The sequence below is a fragment of the Drosophila eugracilis genome, unplaced genomic scaffold, assembly GCF_018153835.1.
Source record: "Drosophila eugracilis isolate 14026-0451.02 unplaced genomic scaffold, ASM1815383v1 contig_2154, whole genome shotgun sequence".
Classification (NCBI taxonomy): Eukaryota; Metazoa; Arthropoda; class Insecta; order Diptera; family Drosophilidae; genus Drosophila; species Drosophila eugracilis.
Window position 1 is genome coordinate 9,846,025 of NW_024573038.1, and position 18,589 is coordinate 9,864,613.

The 18,589-nt window shown below is 39.4% G+C and overlaps 3 protein-coding genes across 6 annotated transcripts; 2 read left to right on the forward strand and 1 right to left on the reverse strand.

Annotated features, from left to right (window-relative positions):
- The first annotated feature begins 383 nt into the window (after window positions 1-383).
- LOC108114625 (tribbles) lies at window positions 384-5,607 on the forward strand. Its single transcript, XM_017225692.2, has 2 exons — window positions 384-1,396; window positions 4,398-5,607. The coding sequence occupies exons 1-2, from the start codon at window positions 702-704 to the stop codon at window positions 5,023-5,025; spliced, it is 1,323 nt and encodes a 440-aa protein (XP_017081181.1). The 5' UTR covers window positions 384-701; the 3' UTR covers window positions 5,026-5,607.
- A 2,813-nt stretch (window positions 5,608-8,420) lies between these two features.
- LOC108114532 (F-box/WD repeat-containing protein 4) lies at window positions 8,421-10,174 on the forward strand. Its single transcript, XM_017225569.1, has 3 exons — window positions 8,421-8,833; window positions 8,892-9,470; window positions 9,527-10,174. Exons 1-3 carry the CDS (start codon window positions 8,631-8,633, stop codon window positions 9,966-9,968), a joined length of 1,224 nt encoding a protein of 407 aa, XP_017081058.1. The 5' UTR covers window positions 8,421-8,630; the 3' UTR covers window positions 9,969-10,174.
- A 115-nt stretch (window positions 10,175-10,289) lies between these two features.
- On the reverse strand, window positions 10,290-18,229 carry LOC108114530 (pantothenate kinase 3). Of its 4 annotated transcripts, none has more exons than XM_017225566.1 (7): window positions 17,745-18,229; window positions 13,368-13,546; window positions 11,888-12,180; window positions 11,697-11,822; window positions 11,461-11,637; window positions 11,265-11,400; window positions 10,290-11,209 (listed from the first exon to the last, which is right to left on the reverse strand). In XM_017225566.1, exons 1-7 carry the CDS (start codon window positions 17,794-17,796, stop codon window positions 10,901-10,903), a joined length of 1,272 nt encoding a protein of 423 aa, XP_017081055.1. In that variant the 5' UTR covers window positions 17,797-18,229; the 3' UTR covers window positions 10,290-10,900. The 4 variants fall into 4 exon arrangements, with proteins under 4 accessions (XP_017081055.1, XP_017081054.1, XP_017081056.1 ...); XM_017225565.1 differs by lacking the exon at window positions 17,745-18,229 and adding an exon at window positions 15,692-16,264; XM_017225567.1 differs by lacking the exon at window positions 17,745-18,229 and adding an exon at window positions 14,427-14,838.
- Window positions 18,230-18,589: the final 360 nt, after the last annotated feature.

An 18,589-nucleotide genomic window follows, 5' to 3' on the forward strand; every position in this document is an offset into this window, starting at 1 on the left:
TTAGTGCGCAGATTATTATGTAAAATCATAGAAGTTTTAAGGGTTGCTGTAAAGATAGTGTTTATACAGCTACGTATTTCAAATATAGTCGGAAATGGGAATTTCAGCGTTCAACGCAATTTTTTCAAAAATAACGATGCTCTTGCTGTGTCTCTCCCACTTGCTCTCTCTCTCTCTCTCTTAAACATTTTCATTTTGAAAAGTAACGTCGCTCTTGTTCTTCCTCTCTCTCCTCCGTCGGCATTCTCACCTCGCAACAAGAGCGAGCGAGATAGAGAGAGATCAGCAGAGCGAGAGCGAGTGAGAGAGATTGCGCGAGTGTAGTTTCTCATTCTCGTTTTGCTTCGTTTTTCTTCCACGCGTGTTTTCGTTCACAGTTTTTTTGAAAACGGCGAAGCGGCAAGACGTGTGCGCGGACCTAAGTTGGATTTTGATTTGTTTTAAAATCACCGCATTTCGTCAGGGAATACCCGCATTGCATTGCACATGGCAAAACTAACCAAGTAACCTAAAGTTTAAGCGAGAGTTTAAATCGAAATTAATCGCAGACTAATCGGCGCGTCGCTAAATGTCAACACAATTAACAGCCAAGTACAGCCGAGAAAAAGAAGAATAAAAAAAAGTAGCAAGAAGAATAAGCAAAGAAGAAGAAGCGAGAGCAAGAACTGTGATAAAGTTAAGTGGTAAACAAGCAAGCAAGCATGGATAACAGTAGCGGCCAAAACAGCAGAACAGCAGCGTCATCAGCGGCGTCAACCAACAAAATAGTCAACTATTCATCACCAGCCTCGCCATCAGCAGCGTCCACCTCTTCCTGTGACCTTATGGCCTTGGGAATCGCGACGGAACCCACGGATCAGCAGCCCGTTAAGCTGATCCAACAGCGTTATCTGATCAGCGCCCAGCCTAGTCACATATCGGCAGCCGTGGCCGCCAAGACGCCCGCCTCCTATCGCCACCTGGTCGATCTGACCGCCTCCAATCTGCGCTGTGAGGATATTTCCACCGGGAAGCAGTTTCTCTGCAGGATTGTCAACGAACCGCTGCATAAGGTTCAACGAGCCTACTTCCAACTGCAACAGCAGGATGAGGAGCTGCGCAGAAGCACCATCTATGGTCATCCACTGATCCGACCCGTTCATGATATAATACCGCTGTCCAAGGATCGCACGTACATCTTGATAGCACCCGTTCCTCAGGAGAGGGATTCTACAGGCGGTGTTACGGGAGTGTACGAAAATCTGCACACCTACATCCGCCACGAGAAGCGACTGTGTGAGACGGAGGCAAGGGCCATATTCCATCAGATCTGCCAGACCGTTCAGGTGTGCCACCGCAATGGGATTATCCTCAGGGATCTTAAGCTGAAGCGATTCTACTTCATCGACGAGGCCAGGTGAGTTGCGTGTCCAGGTGACACCTTCAAAAAACCCATATACACCATATATACCAACCGTATACCAACTCAATTGCATATGGCTAGTCGCTTTATTTTGCAATTCGATGGAAACTCGTTATGAGCGAGAGATCTTGTTTGTGGTCGTGTGTTGGTGGTGCCACAATTGTTGCTCTTGTTATTGGCCCATGTTGTTGTTGTAGTTGCTGGCGCCGTCGTTGTGGGTAACATTGAACATTTAACAAGTGTTGCAATCGAATCACCAATAGGCCAACAAAAACAATTATACTGACAAACCACATGAACGCACGGCGTACGTCTGTATGCACAGCAAAGGGAAAAATAGTAGTTTCAAGCCTTATAGATAAAGCACAAAAGTTATATTATCTGAAATTAGTTAAAAATATTTATCCCTGTGATAATGGATATTCATATTTAAAAGTTTTTTTTTACTTAAAAATATTTTATTTTTAATAATTAAAGCATAGCTTGAAAGCTACCTGAAATTTTATATAAAATATAAAAAACTTATTTATAATAGCACACATTTTAACAATTTTGTTTGACTAATTGTTATTATTCAGTTAATTTAAAATATTTATTTATTAATATTTAGATAAACCTTTACTTTATTTCGTTGCCCTCAACTGTATCTGTGTACATACACACAAGGGCCCAATGTTCCACAGTGATGGCCAAATTGTTGGCACACCCGTTTTTTCATTACACATTTTGGAAGCTAGCATTGCCACATTTCAAGAATTGTTCAACATAGCATTTGCAGTATGGATGGGGGCCCACCTACTACAGTGTTCTCTTTATTTGGTGATTTTACTGAGTGAGTGAGCAACATGTAGATTACAGTGGCTGATGAAATATTGACCCCACCTTGTCGTCTTACTTGAAGTGTATGTATTTTCGCATATGCTAATAAATAACAACTGTATCGAAAACGCGCTGTCTCCCGTTCTTATTATCGTCGCTTTTTTCCACTGACATCAGCACGAAATGACGTGAACAATTGTTCGATTCCGTATGGCTTACAATTAGCGCAATATCTGCTGATTTTTTCGTCATTTCGTCAGTTCTGTGCCAAGTGCAAAAACGGCGGAAGGAAGAAACTCATAGATCTCTATCTAAATATATAGTATACCTCTCTCACCTTGGCGAGAAATAAACAACAAGTGTTCAATGAGACTTAAATGCGCTGCGATTATTAGCGCTCATTTCCATTCGAAAACGAAATACTATATAGATAAGTACAGGGTGTACATACAAGTTATAGGCGTGTGTATCCATATCTATAGCTATATCCATAACCGAAGGGGCGAACACACGCACATCCAAACAACGAACCGAATTTTTAAGGTCACAGTGCGGTGAATGGCCCTGACTCTGATCTTCTGTATTTTTAACGCATTTATATGCCAGTGCCTCCTATATACATTTTATACGTATTTATGCATGTAAATCTGTGGTCATACTTTTATTTTGTGTGCTCGCCTCGCCTGTACATAAATACTTCCAAGGTGTTTGAGCACTTATCCACCGCCGGTTTTCCGTATTTCGTTTCTGATTTAAGTTTAACCTCTATCGCACACGTTAAATTTGTGCCAAACAGAAAAAGAGAGACCGAGAGATCTCAACAAGATGCTCTTTAAAGCCTCTCTATATGCCACATCGAGGCCATCAGCTGTAACTATTCTCCACTTCACATCTCCACTTGTCTTTCCCGTGCACAGCAACATTTTTATAATATCTTTATCGATTCGTATAAAACCTTGATCTTAAAAAATATCCATCATTATATATTCTTCTATTCAACAAAACCTACCTTGATCTTAAAAATATACATATAATGTGGTTAATATTTTATATCGGGTCGAGAAATTCAAAGATGAAGGAGATATTTTGTAAAAAGATGGCAGTAAATTTAATAATCAGTATAACCAATTATTCAAATAGAAAATATATTTAATTTTTAATATTGATACACCAAAATTTCTAAAATTATAAGTCAATTCTATATTTATTTCCCACCTGTTAATATCAAGTTGAAGGTAATGCCTTTCTTGCAGTGTACTATGTAATTTGTGACGAGGAGAGGCGCGTTTTCAAAGCTTGTTTTCGTTCAGGGTCAGCTCGAGGTTTTTTTGGCCTGCTTTGTGTTTGGCTCTTTGGATGTTTGGATACCAGACCACGGCGACCGTGTGTTTGTATATCTCTCGTTTAGCTATCGTCGCACCCCTCGTATCCCCCGAATGTGCCATTAATGTACTAGTGTTCGGATCCCAGCAGAAGCTCCGTTGCAGCAACAAGTTGCGATACGTCACTTTGCTCACAGCTGACTCTCTTTCGGCTCTATTCGCTGTGTTTGCAGGCGTTTTCGTTACTTTTTTACTTTTTGCATTCGAATGTGGGCCAATGTCAATGGAGTGGAGTGTGGTGTGGATTGGAGTGGCCCAACATGGAGGGGGAGTGCAGGGGCGGTGGCACTCGCTCATGGGTGTCGGGGGTCGCAAGCTGCGCTTTCGTCACCAATTTAAGTCAAATCAACTCACAATGCTCTCTCTCTCTCGGCCAATTCGCCTTTTAACTTGTCAACACGCCAACGCCAAAGACAACTACAACCGAAACTGAAACTGAAACGCCGTGGCCGATCGATTCAAGTCTCTTCGATATTGCGCTAGCTAATGGCCCCACAAAATCGGGGATTATGCAAGTCCCTTGGATTGCACATGATGTAGAGCTCGATGGGTCTGATGTACGGGTACAGTTGCGATCAGAATAATGGCAATGCCAACTGAAGGTGTAGTCTGACTTTCAAGTCTTCTTGGGGAAGAAAGCATGGTACTTCTATTGGCAATATGAAATATATCAAGAACTTCTTCTTTGGAAATTCGTTTCTTAATTTCAAAGCGACGTTAGAACTGTAATAAAGAAAACCTTTATTTCCCTGTTCGGCATATTCTTATTCGGATTTTCTTATTTACCATTACAGAACCAAACTGCAGTATGAATCCCTGGAAGGCTCTATGATCCTCGACGGAGAGGATGATACTCTTAGCGACAAAATCGGCTGTCCATTGTACACCGCTCCGGAACTCCTTTGCCCCCAGCCAACGTACAAGGGCAAACCAGCGGACATGTGGTCGCTGGGCGTGATCCTATACACGATGCTGGTCGGCCAGTATCCGTTCTACGAGAAGGCCAATTGTAACCTCATTACCGTGATCCGTCATGGCAACGTTCAGATTCCTATGACATTGTCCAAGTCGGTGCGCTGGCTTTTGCTGTCACTACTACGGAAGGATTTCACAGAACGCATGACCGCCAACTACATCTTTCTGACACCGTGGCTGCGGGAGCAAAGACCCTTTCACATGTACCTACCCGTCAACGTGGAAGTGGCCGAGGACTGGAGCGATGCGGAGGAGGAGGACGAAGGCAAAAGCACCGATGCGATGGATGACGATGAAAGCGGACTCTGTTCACTGGGCGACAAGCACGAATACGAGGACATTGGCGTAGAGCCGCTGGACTATACTCGCACCACGCTCCAGATGGCCCAGAATGCCAATGGTTTGTCCACGGAGCCCGAACCTGAAACAGATGTGGACATGGGCTGATTAGCGCTCGTGAAGTCACCCACGGGTTGCTTTCTGGGATACGCTGGCGCGTTGACTGCAATCGGCTGAAACCCGGTTGATAAGTCGCCGGGATAGGACAAATCGAATGATATGCCATTGTGAACATCCTGGCCCCCTTGGTCGCGCCGAATCCGACTGCGTTCCACGTCGTCTTCCTGCAGGTGGTACTGCCAACAAAGACTTAAAGCCTCGCTTAGACACTCTCTTAGACACACAAGAACTCACTGCCTTCCAATCGCGCTGCGGCCCCGATTCGTTCAAGAATCGCGCCGCTTCGCAGCCTCCTCTCTGCAACCGATTCTTCCTAAAACCTACCTATGTACAATACAATTAACTTTTTAATTTTTTTTGCAAACTGTTGATCTTATCAAAGGACAGTCGCCCTGATTCGTTTTTGGGCTTTAAAACACATTAGTTTCCATGTTAAAAAATGCAACGAGTGCAAATTGTTATTTATTATTTAATACTTCTGTATTACGCTTCGTCTACTATTAAAATCTTGTAAGTCAAAAAATCGTGAAAAAAACATAATACATTGAAATTTGATCTCACCAAGAATAATTCTTACTACGAAAGGTAGTGTTTTTTCTTAAGGGTTTTTTTGGGAAATATAAAATGTGATATATCTCGATTGATATATATATTTAACTCGGGAGTAAAGGTTAGTGTAATTTCATCATTCCAGATTTTTATCTTGAAAGTATAATCATTCCACCAGATTGTAGCTATCAACTGTAACTATAAACTGTTGTTGAGTTCTACATAAATTCCACAGAACTGGACGGCAACAAAAGATGAAAACAATGAGTCAGGGGAAGTAAGATTGAATTTTTGGTCTGAATGCGTCATTTTGTTTACTAATACAACATTCAACATTTGATTAAGATCAGATAAATATTTTTGCCAAAATATCAAAACAAGCCCTCACCCGATTCTGTTTTGTTTTTCCAATTCTAATCTATTTTCTTTATAAAGGTGGTAAATAGTTTGTTCACGCATTCTCTAAAATTTGCAAAGAAAAAAATCGAGAGATTTCTGAGAGTGACAGATTAGAAACATTACTAAGTCAGTGAGCTGTGAGATTCTTAATTGCTGTGTAGATTCCAAAGTTGATAATGCAACCAAGTGAATTTAAGTTATCAGGTTGGCGAACGTGACATTGGTTACGGAAATATTTGTGACTTTGCTCTACAATAACAATAAAACTAATATAACTGCGAATGCGGAGGTCCCACGACTGTCATCTGATGTGCCGACGTGACGGGCTCTTTCGCATGTATGCCAGTTTTTTGGGGTCTGTCTATGTGTGTGTGTGTGCTCAAGCATTTTTACCTGTGCTCGAAGCACTTTGTTCAGATTATGAAATTGTCGACGAGAGAACGAGAACTGCGCAAAACGCGAAAACTGCTGACGGCTACGTCACCTTCAGATTGCGACTATCAATTTTTGGGGCTCAGTGCCACGCATGAACTTTTCCTAGATACGCTCGGTTCAGTCTAGAACCGACTGGAAAATACCCATCGGAAATTACCCGTTCTAGAAATCACAATTTTTGTTTGTGTTATAGATAATTTTATGCTAATATAAAATTAAGATTTCGATAACACATATTTATTGAATCTAAGACCATATTAAATCAATCAAAACCGAATCAAATCTAAGCTTACTAAATTAACAACAATTTATTTAATATTTTCCGTAAAAAAATCGCTGATTAAGTGTTATAATAACGATAGTAGCTCACAATATTCTATTAATCATATAAAGGATGGGTATTTCTACCTTCGATATCCTTAAATCATTTTAATATTAAACTTGAAAGAGTAAAACCTTTGCCATGTGTGGTTTGATAAGATTTTAAGGGGGCTTTTAGAACGGAACGAACGATCCAGAAATTTAGCGTTTTTCACTAACCTGAAAGTCACGACTCTTTGTACTTTTCCTGATTACTTTTTGGCATCATGAAATACTTCTTAACGTTCTTCTAAGACGGGTCATAATACTGTAGAAAAAGTATGTTAAATAGAAAGTACAAAGGTGTACCCTAGATAAGGTCTAGCACAGTTAGAAATTCACTTTTAAGGTTCTAAAACTTTTAAGTGCGTTGGCAACCATAAACCCATGACCTGAACAGTGACAGTTACGCTACTTTCCCTGACCCAAAAATAGCCGTTAAACTTATCTTTGTTATGACTTTGCTTTTTCTATACTCAAGATTTTTCCTATACTTCTTTGTTTGGCCAATATTTTACTTTCTGCCTTATCTTGCTTAAAGTGAATATTGTCTTCTATTATATGATTATCTTATGTTTACTTATTTAAGTACCCATCAGGTTATTCAAAGTTCTTAATAACCATTTTATCTGGTTTTTCTGAATCATTCCAGAAGTCGTAAAACTTTATGCAGCATTTTGCAGTATCTATAAAACTGCAAATAAATTGTTGGCATTATGTGTACGAGATGCTTTCTAGACAGATCAGACAGTATGTGCGCTATTTCAAGTCAATCAAATGCTCAGTTAAGGTATTTAGCGCAAAAATCTCGGCAGTTTCGTGCCTAATTGCGGAAACAGTGTTCTAAATAACTTTAAATTGTTGCAATTGTATGGGTACGTGGTCGTACGAATAATATATATTTTAGACTTCTGCCCCCAAAATGTGCAGTTCCTGTCTATTTATTTCTGGCATTTCAGTCGGCTTACATCAATCGATGCGAATAGTTCTCAAATCAACCTTCTGTCATACATAAAAAACCTACTTTTTTTAAAGATAAAAACTCATCTTTTAAAGTTGTCAGTCGTCAGAGGGGCTCCCTGAATTCTAGCCTTGGTAACTTAACCTCCAGCGTAATCAAAATGAATAAATAAATTAACCATTTTTCATGAATTGTATTTTATTGCCTTGACACAACCTGAGGAAATTGGTAACCATTGGGAAACCCAAAAGCTCAGATAGTAAAATATAAAGAGCCTTATGGATTAAAAGGGGCGGTAATGATTAATATACATTTTTCAGTCTATTTATCTATCTAACACGCGCTTCCTGTTTTAAATTTGTATTAACTTTACGCTTTTAAAAGTTAATAGATAAGGAAAAAGCACAAGTTAGAACTTTTATTCTTATATTTACTTAGCAAATACTGTGTCATACTTGAATAATAAAGCTTTAAATAATACTATTTAAATTTCTCTCTGCAAAGATTAAATAATTTAATAATTGTTTCGAATATATACAACTTTTTGCAAAGACTATACTATATTTTAAATTTCACAATATCAGGTCATATTACGTTATTCTTTGCAATAATGACACATACCCTAAGAGATTTGTAGTCAGCTTCTGAACACAAAGATTATTCGGAACTGTCTCGCGAATCTAGACGGTCGTGTTCCATGAAAATTCATTGCAGGAAAATATAAAATACAACAAAGGAATAAATATTTTAATCTTTGCTGTCAAATTTAACGGTCTTTCTGTAGTGTTGGAAAATCAGCACATGAATGTGGAATAATCGATAGACATTTATCGCGTTTTGCTCAGATCGACGGAATGCTTTCTAAATTAATCAAGTTTTTTAACGAAAGATGCATGGATCCCATGTGAACTTAAAAGATCTGACCATCGACTGCCTGCTGTGCATTTTTGACTACTGCTCGGAGGCGGATCTGCTGCGCCTGTGCCTGGCGGACCAGTACCTGGAGTATATTATAGACACCCACTACTTTTATCCACTGGCCTACGATTTGCTGCTCTGTGGTCACCGGAATAGTCCAAGAATCGAGCAGAGGTAGGCGATGTGATAAAGTAAATAACCCCACAATAATACCCCGTTGCCAACCTTGCAGAAACCGAACCCGCCTAAAGAACTATGAACGCATTGAGGTCTCCAAGAACTGGGTTAGTGGGACATATTTCGAACGTCCCTACTTCCACCATGCCCAGATGTTTCCAACCAAACTGTGCCTGGAGGCGAACTTCCTGTTCATTACCCATGCAGGCTATTTACGGAAGTACCGGCGCTCCAACACCGATGCACTGCATCGTCGTTTCGAGGAGGAAATCAGTACGTCCACCCTGAGCGACATCTCCGATTTTGTTAAGAAGCAAGACACCATATTTGCGGGGAGGGTGTGTGGATCTTGCTTCCACTACGATGCGGATGGCATTACGGAACAAAGGATGCATCCGGCCAATGAGTATCTATACTGCGTTGACTTCGTCAAGAATCTATACGCCACCAGTACCGATCACTGTTGTAAACTGTGGCAGCGGTCCCAGGAGTTTGGATTGACACACTTCGATATGGTGATAAATCTGCCACATGCCTTTAGGTCTTTAGAACTGAGTTCAGATGGTCAGTGGCTATATGGCGGTCTCTACGATGACGCTGAACGTCGGGCTCTGAGGGCCATTAATGTTGAAAGGTAACTATTAAAAATTTATTTTTATCAAATACCGTCTTACCATTTATTTTTAACAGTGGAGAGGAATTGGAATTCAACTCCAAAACAATGTCAATATACGACCTAAAGTTGAAAGACGATCATGTTGTTTTCACAGCCAATTTCGATACAACATTTAGGATGTTTGACCGACGAGTAGATCGAGATGTGTCAATCTGGGAGGATCCGTTTGACTCTTCCTTTTACTCCCTGGAGTATGATGGTCTGTATGGGGTGCTGGTCGGCACCAACAGACATGCCCGGGTCAACCTTTACGATATAAGAATGAAAAAATACGTACAATTATACTTCCCTGGAAGGACCCGACAGCACAATGGCCTTTCGCCAGTATATAGCCTCGCCTGTGATAGCCGATATATGTTCGTGGCTACCGATCACAACCTGCGTGTGTTTGACTTCAAAGCAAGCTGTGGAATTCGAAGGGATTATAGCAGCATCAATGCCATAACGAAGGCATAATTATAAATATTGTAAAAGGAAATATTAGTCAATTGTCCAAAGATCATTATTGCCTTTGACCAATATTTGAAATATTTACCCGAAAGCTGAACGTTATAGCTGTGTTAGTTTTATTACAACAGCCTTAGTTATAATACTATTATCAATGTATCTATTATATAAATCATTTAGTTTAGGGTATAACCAAATTAAACAATAGTTTTAAAGAAAAAATAGTTTGCAAAACATAACACTATAAATTAAATCAGAGATTCCCATCTATTAAGATAGAACCGATTTAAGAAAAGATTTTAACGACTCCTGAAAGAAGTATTCCAACAGTGTTTTTAAAACAAGTTTTATTGACCTGCCGACAAATTGGATCCTATCATAACATGACCACAAACTTATACTCTAAAAAGAAAACTTTAAAACATCCACTTAAATCATGTACACAAACGTTAAGATAAAAACTTATAGGTATGCATGAATATTGTCGAGGGACATGGGCTCTTGAACTAATTGTTGCGCGCAAGACTTTCGATTGCGTTGCCTTTTGTCAAGTATTTGTAATACTTTTTAGAGAGCTAACTTCTATCACTGTAGAAAAGAAACTAAAAACTACCGAAAGTTGACAAAGATTGCATGATAGTAACATATATAGAACAATGTTACGCGGGTGAAAATTAAGATATAAATTGTGGGTCGGCATTGATGGAGCCAAAATTCGTTGCTTGCTAGCAGGCACTTTATCCATTCAGTAATTTCATGCATTTACAATTTGTGCGTCAAGTAACAACTAAAGCCGATAAAGAATTACGATAAATACCGAGATAAACTGCGAAGGATCAAAGTCATTGCCATTGCCTTTTAGATCTTAGGTCTACTGTACATGTACTACAATGGGATGGCCCACTTCGGGTGCCCTCAGGAGGAACATGTGGTTACAGCGACTACCTAGTGGAGTGTTTGCTTGTTGGCGCATACTCTGGTGGCTCATCTGCTGAGCTAACTGTCGTTGCGTCGACACACCCACCGACCTCGCTTGCTTCCGTAGATGTGTGAGTTGGATGATCCACTCCGTCGTTGAGGGCGGCTGCCAGCTCACCGTTGAATTGAAGCAAACAACCCAGGGCACCGAAGTATCCTTCATGCTCCAAGAATAGACCCTTCATTGTGCCGTTGGACCAGAACTCCATTGCGTACGCCAGTAACTTCATGGAAATAGGGTTTACTCGCAAAAAGTTTCCCACAAAGACGACCTGATGTGAAGGAATAAGTTAACTAACAGTTTCTTCATTAAATTTGCAATCTTACCCTATCGATCTTCTCATTCAGTGCGCACATCCTTGCTATAGAGCCAATATTGTTTGTAATGGTGACCAGTGTGGCGTTGGCCAAATCCTCACGTGATACTGAAACACGTTTGTCATTCAGATGCATCTGGCCAAAGCTGGAAGTAGGAAACATATTCATAACTGGTTGCTTATGTTTTCATTTTCGGTTAAGCTACCTTGACGCCACCAAATCACCGGGCAGACCAAAGCGGTTATAATCACCGCCATAAATATCCTTAACTAATTTGTCCACCTTCCTATTGTCGCCCTTGGTGGCCAGTTGGATAGCCTCTTCAAAGGATGTGCAACCGGTGAGTAGGCAACACAGTCCGAGGAATGTACCGCCGCCCAAGCTAAGCAAAAAAAAAAAACGGAATTAGAAGCGAATAATAACAACGCAGGACTGAGTTACCTTGTGCCTGAAATGCGCTTGTAGTTGTCTGGACCGTAGACCGCCAGGATGGAGACTCCAGATCCGACATTAACCAGAATAAACGGGAACGGTTGGGAGAAGTTAAATTGTCGTTTCTCGCTTTTTCTGTAAAATTTTTATTAAGTTAAAATAGTTAGAAACTTCTCGTAGCCAGCACTTACTCCACTTACAGAATGTCACGTGCGTTTTCATAGTAATAGCACTCCGTGCGATTGTGCAGGTCGGCGAAAAGGATGCCCTTAATAAGCGTGTCCAGTTCATCGAATTTGGCCAGCTTCATGTTGACTTGATCACGGAAATCCTGCTCGAACTTGAAGGCTCCGCCGCCGGTTGCACAAACCGTGGTCACCAACTCGGCCATGCCCTTCTGTTTGGCCAGCGACAGAAAGTTGCCCATGTCCGTGGTCTGGAAGCGAATGAAATGCAAGGAGCCACGTCTCTTACGTATCTCGACATTGTCCATCTAAAGAGAATAAGTATGAGAAATCAGTTAAAGGACTTAGTTACATTAAGGTATATATACTATAACTTTGAATAAATTTCGCGGTCGTAAGAGTGAAATGTACTTCATAAGTATAAAAATTTGACTTCAGAACCCATTACAAAATGAAAATGCAAAGTACGAAAGTCAACGTTCACATCGCGTAAGCTTTCCAAACTGTTCCTACAGTATAAATCGAATATATATATGCGCTTAATTTAAGGTGTCCAAAGTACAAGGGTAATTTGTACAAAATTAACAAATTAAATAAACTACCAAGCAAAAGTTAGCATTTGTAAATTGACATAGTTCTTCAGACAAGTCCGAAATTGGATGCCTCAGACTATGAAATATTCATACTATTTTTGGGTAGGGCATTTACCCCTAACTTTAAATTAGACTTTAAACTTAAATAAATAAATACAAATTTTAGGCGATGGAAACTCAAAATCAACGAAATATATAAACTAACAAAAACTCTTGTGTTAGTTTTGGGGAATTTTAAATAAAATAAAAAACTAATCAAACAAATAAGAAGAATACGATTCCATTAAGTTATTGTTGGTTTTAATTATAAAACCAACGAGTGACCTATTTCCCAGCATCCGCTTTGAAGATTGTATTTACTACGATTTACACGTTAACTGATATTAAAACAAAGCAAACAAATAAACGTAAAAGTGAATCACTTGGCTTTAAGGGTAAACAAAGGAATATTTTTGTGAGAGATTAGCGTGTGGTACACGGTAAACAAAAACAGACTATCAATAAAAAATCAACACTTTCTTAAAGACTTAAAAACTGTTTTCTAAATTTCTTATCAAACTCTCTCTCTCTTTGAGATTAGCTTTATTAATGAATCAATTAACTAGTATGAATTTATTTTCTGTGTAGGCGTGTGTGCCAGAGTGAAGGTCACAGCAGAGGCACTCACACTCGAACACCCCGGCACCCGTACCCGTATTAAATCACCAGACGACCCGATCCGACCCGCACAAGATGACTTGTTGACTGGACAAGCAAATATCGCGACTCGGGGCCCTGGGATTGATAATATTGTAGATGATAATACCGATGCTAATGGCCCGCGTCATAGCGCTTTTGTTACAAAATCGCACATCCACATTCCTTAGCGGCGAATATACATTTCAATAGTTGGTTCCCCTCACCTGTAGGTGCGTATCTCGATGTCCGGTTTTGCCGTACGCCGAGTTTTTGGTTAAGTATCGTCGAATATTCCGCAAAATGCCAGCCTCGCGATCCTGCTCATCCGGCGTTATGTCCTTGGGCTCGAAGTAGACCAACTTTGTTAGGGTTCCGCCAATGTCCATTCCAAACCATGGCATTGCTAGAATGGTGAAATGTTGGTCATTAGTTATTTATTCATTTTTATAATAATACTATATATTATATATAGGTCCAAAGATTCCCTTTACTTCTTGGATATACTCAACCAACCTGTATCTATAAAGCCATAACAGAAACGCTTCTTTAGGCACATTTCAGGCTAAACAAAACTTTGGGCGGCTATACAAACTCCATGGATATTCGCAGTTTACAAATAATGCATTTCAAAATTTCGAACTTAATATTTAACTGTCAAATTTTGTTTTAGTTCCTGGAGTTTATCAACCAGGGTTGGGTATATTTATAGTATTGCAACACTCTATCATAAATCTGTTTCATTTGTAATATCAAACCTGTCTGAAACCAACTACGACAAACATGTTTGGTGCAGTTTTTTGACACGGATTCATTGGCAAAGCAACAAGTTTCAAAACATTACAAGAGCAAAAAGAAATCGAACGCCAGAGCTGCTAAATGTTCGAAAGCGGTTCATGTTCATGGTGTCAAGATCAAATCGGTGCCAAACTATGTCACAAATACTGGTATGCTAAAGGTTGTTGTATCGCGTGTACTTCACATTATCTGTTTATCGTATACAGTAGATATCGGCTAAAAGTCACTAGGTTACTATGTACCATAAACATAGAGTTGAAATACTTTTTAGAACAAGAACTGGAATCTAATAGTACACACTATAGTAGTACTAACATATTTGCAAGATATTAACTTGGATCAAGCTATCATTATATTGAATTGGTAGGCAATCAATCCATCATTATTATTTATATACCCGTTGACTTTGTTGTTTAATAAACCTTCCACTAAAGGTCAACCCTTGGTGGGTTTTTCTAAGCCAAACTGAACTTTGAAAGTGCACGCACCGCTCTTGATGATGAGATCAAAGATCGATGTAAAATGTAGCGCCTCCGGCATGATGTAACACTTGGAGCTGCGGCGCTGGTTTATTCCGTTCGAGTATAGAATCCGCTGCACATAACACTTGTCGTGTAATCACTGGTAAACGCGTTTTACTTTTTTATTTGACTTTGCCCAACCCAGAGACCCCGGCAATGCGTATTATTTAGGTGTACGTATATTCCGGCCACGGAGCTTTCGTTTCGATTCGCTTAGGTATGGATGTGGATGTGCCAGTGTGTACAACTTTTGGTTCATTACGACGAGCACAGTGCGGTTGTATGCTATGTAGATTGCCTAAACCGGAAACATTTCACTCGGACGCCACAACCACAACCACGACTACGACCAAGCGCGACACGTCGATGGCTCCAACTGACTGACTGACTGCCGGATAATATATTAGCCGTAAACAGCTGAAACGCTGGCGAAATGGGGAATCGAATCGAAATGAACGCATGTGCGCCACAGGCAGGTAAACACACCTTCCTTATCTGCCCTCCGGGCCTGCTGCTTATCGTGGTCTGGTATTGCCGATTTGACCAGGGAATTGACCATTTAGTGGGCTCCACCCATTACACTACACCTGTATTTTTATATTTCCGCCCAATTCACCCGATCTTCACATGTCGATTAGCAATTGGAGAACTCCCCTGGCATGTTTATCTAATCAGTCATTTAGCTTGTACTCTATTTATGCACACACTAAAAGATGTTTAATCTTTACTTAAAACTATATGAATTCAAGAGACCGGTGATTTTTATCTTTATGTGCATACTTTATATTCTGAGAAAATCAACGTTAGTATTTGTTTATTCGTTTGCTTAGAGGAAGGGCAAATTCTAATAATATAACTATTTGGTGGTTCAATAGATGATAGCACCAGAGATAATTTCGCTTCAAGGGAAGTTCTTATCGAATTATTGCACTTAGTACTTATCTAATTTTAGGTTACCCTTGACTATGCTACTTGATTCTATTGATCTTGTCATATTGCATTTATCAACTACTAGAAATTCAGGAATTTATCTCTATCTTTGGTTTTTATTTTGTATATACATATAAGGCTAACTTCTCTTAACAGGCAAATTAAAAACGGAATTGTAAACTAAATAAATTAATACTCGTATATTAAAATCTGTCAAAAAAATGTCTGATTTGAAAGTTGAAAATGGTTATATTGCTGAACTGAATACTTCCAAAACTTGTTAAAACGTCTCACCAACTTACACATAAGCTCATCGCCTTGGGGAATCTGGATGGCGGGAAACAGTTGATCCGAGCAGGAGGAGCAAGAGCTGTGGTACCTGGTACGCTCGAAAAACTCTGGTTCCGCCTCCAAATCGATGGTATCCCCGTCGTCTGTGGGCGTTGCGATGGACTTGCTCTTGGAGCCCAATGCAGATCGCCACGAAGCGCGCCATGAGTTTCTTTTCGCTGAGATCACAGGTGAGGTTGGTGGACTGGGGCTAGTTGGTTTCTTATCGTTATGCAATTTGAATATTTTCAAATTGAATGAATATTTTGAGCTGCGCGTGGGGACTTTCATTTTGTTTGCTTTTTTTTTGCTGACACACACTAGATTACAAGTTCAGAGACGGGCACTTTATCACAGGCGGTAAGGGGGTTTATGGACCATTGGTCAGCCACGGAAGATGTGTGTTTGCTTAGTTCATGGGTTTCTAAATCGCTGGTAGTGAGTGTGAGTGTTATGGCGGTGGCGACAACTGGTGATCGCGCGATCCGATCCCATCCGTTGTGTTGACCGTTCGAAAACAGACGTGAAACGCGTTTGAATGAAATTTTAGTGCCCGAAGCGGCGGCAGCGGCTGCGCTGCGGCTTTCGCATATGTATAAGCTCCAGACGACGAACTGAAACGCCATGTGTACATATGGTTGGGCACTCATATAGCCGTATTAATGAGCGGCGGACATCGGCGAGCCGAACCGAACTTAATCATTACGAAAACACATTTAAAACACAGCCAGAGCAGCGTCGACCCAATATGAACCTTACGACGTCTGTGGATCGGCATTACGTCCGTCCGCTTTTGCATTTACCTCGGCGACTAGACTAGCCACCGGGTAGCCACTTGGTAAAATTCCTAGCCAATGCATAGTCAATCATCTGGCCATTCATGTACGGACCTGTGGCACTACACTCTCTCTGCAGGCACAGAAGGCGTGATAAGAGTCTGAAGAGCCCTGATAACGTCCACAAATGGTAGTTCAAATTCCAAACAGAGAAACCTCCGAAAAAAGCTTTAGGCTGAGAGAGCTGAGATGGTAAGACCATCTCAAATAATTTATACATATGTATGTATGTTTGAGCGGAAAAATAAGAATCATTCTCCATATGCAGACACTGATTTCGATTATAACTTAATTGGCTAAATGATCTGGTGATTTACAACCTAATCTTATCTATTATATTTACTTGTGTACCTACAAAGCATAAAATCGTTATAATGATTTTGTGTAAATTTATCACAGTCATGATTAAGTACGCCAATCTGTGGCGGATCTAAAAACTACAACTATATTCTATTTTGCTCTTATTTAGAAAAACATCGTTTATCAATGAATTAAGTACTTAACGTAATTGTTGCAATATTTTTTTTTTTTTTTAATTTTTTAAGAAATTGCTGAGCCCGCCTGCAACTCTTACTTTTTAAGATTTTTGCATGTGTCTGCTGAACCGGCAATTTTTCCATTGCTTTAAAATTCCGTTCTTATTACTGGCTAAACTAAAGAATTAAACAAAGTGCAAGACTTGCAACGAACATAACTTGAATGAATATTGTACTATATTCGTATTTTTTTAGGAATCAGCAGAAATATAAAAAAACTCAAAAAAGAATAAACGAATGAAACCGTTTTTTATCAATATTAAACATCCCGCCAAAAAATCATCACTGAAGCTTCAAGGCGATAAATCATGTGATTACTTTGTAAACAGTGTTTATCTTGAAGACTCTCACTTATCTTATAAAAGTTAAGAGGTTTATTGTTAGATATTTTATTTTCCTATCTTATTATGTACAGTTATGTAAATGTTTCTTTTATTATATGACTTTTTTGGATCTTATTTAGATACATTTGTATGCTATCATCTGATCTTATTAAATTTGCAAATATAAAAAAAAAAAAAAACGGCAGTAACTAACATTTTTTGGAAAAACAAATAACCACCGATAAATTGAATCTTCAAGAGTACTAATATTTATTGCACTTTTCTAGATGAAGATGAAACTTTCTAGATTCTTGCAAAAACAAGACTTACCCCTCGCCAACTGATTGCGCAGGTTAATCTGGTCGTCGTCCATGTCCATCATGATGATTTGCAAGACTCAATTGGACGGAGTCAGTGCACCTTATAACAATGGAGTAACTGTAGAGTCGCACGCACGTCAAGATTGCCCGGGCAGTACTGGCAATCAAGATGTTTCCAGAGTAGACGAAGAGATCTTAGCGGGGAAAGCGGGCTGGTCGAACTGCCAATGGACCGTGGCGAAAGAAGCAAGAACGTGACTCAGGGCCTGGGATGTGCTGCTCTCATCGATGCTGCGGGAATCCTTGCTCGGTCAAGTTAGCTTCGTGATCTATGCATTTCCGAAGTCCTCCCGAATTGTTCTAATTTCCAATGCAAAGATACGCCGTTTCAAATTCCACGAAAACTCAACAAAAACTTCAAAACAAAATTTTTGTCAGAAGTTTTTAATCTAGTAGCCTGAATTAGAACAGCTGTTTCCGAATGGGGGTAAAACGTGAATCGATATCTAAGTTATCGGACAGTGCTGGAAAATGGTAGATTAATAAACGTTATGTATTCAATTATTTCGTAGGTATATTTATTTTATAAATGTACTTTATATTCATTTATTTTATAAAATGAAATTATTCCATTTCAGATGGTATTATAGTTTTAATTAAGTGACAGGTTTCCAAAGTGGACATCTTTTCTCACTGTATTATTGCAGAAACTAATTTATATTTATATTTCAAATCATAACAAACTAACTTTAAGAAAACTTTTATATAATTATGAAGCATTTGAAATTTTATTATTCTGTTCTTTTAAAATGTTATATAGTAATATGTAAATAATCTTCTATTCCCGAATTTTTT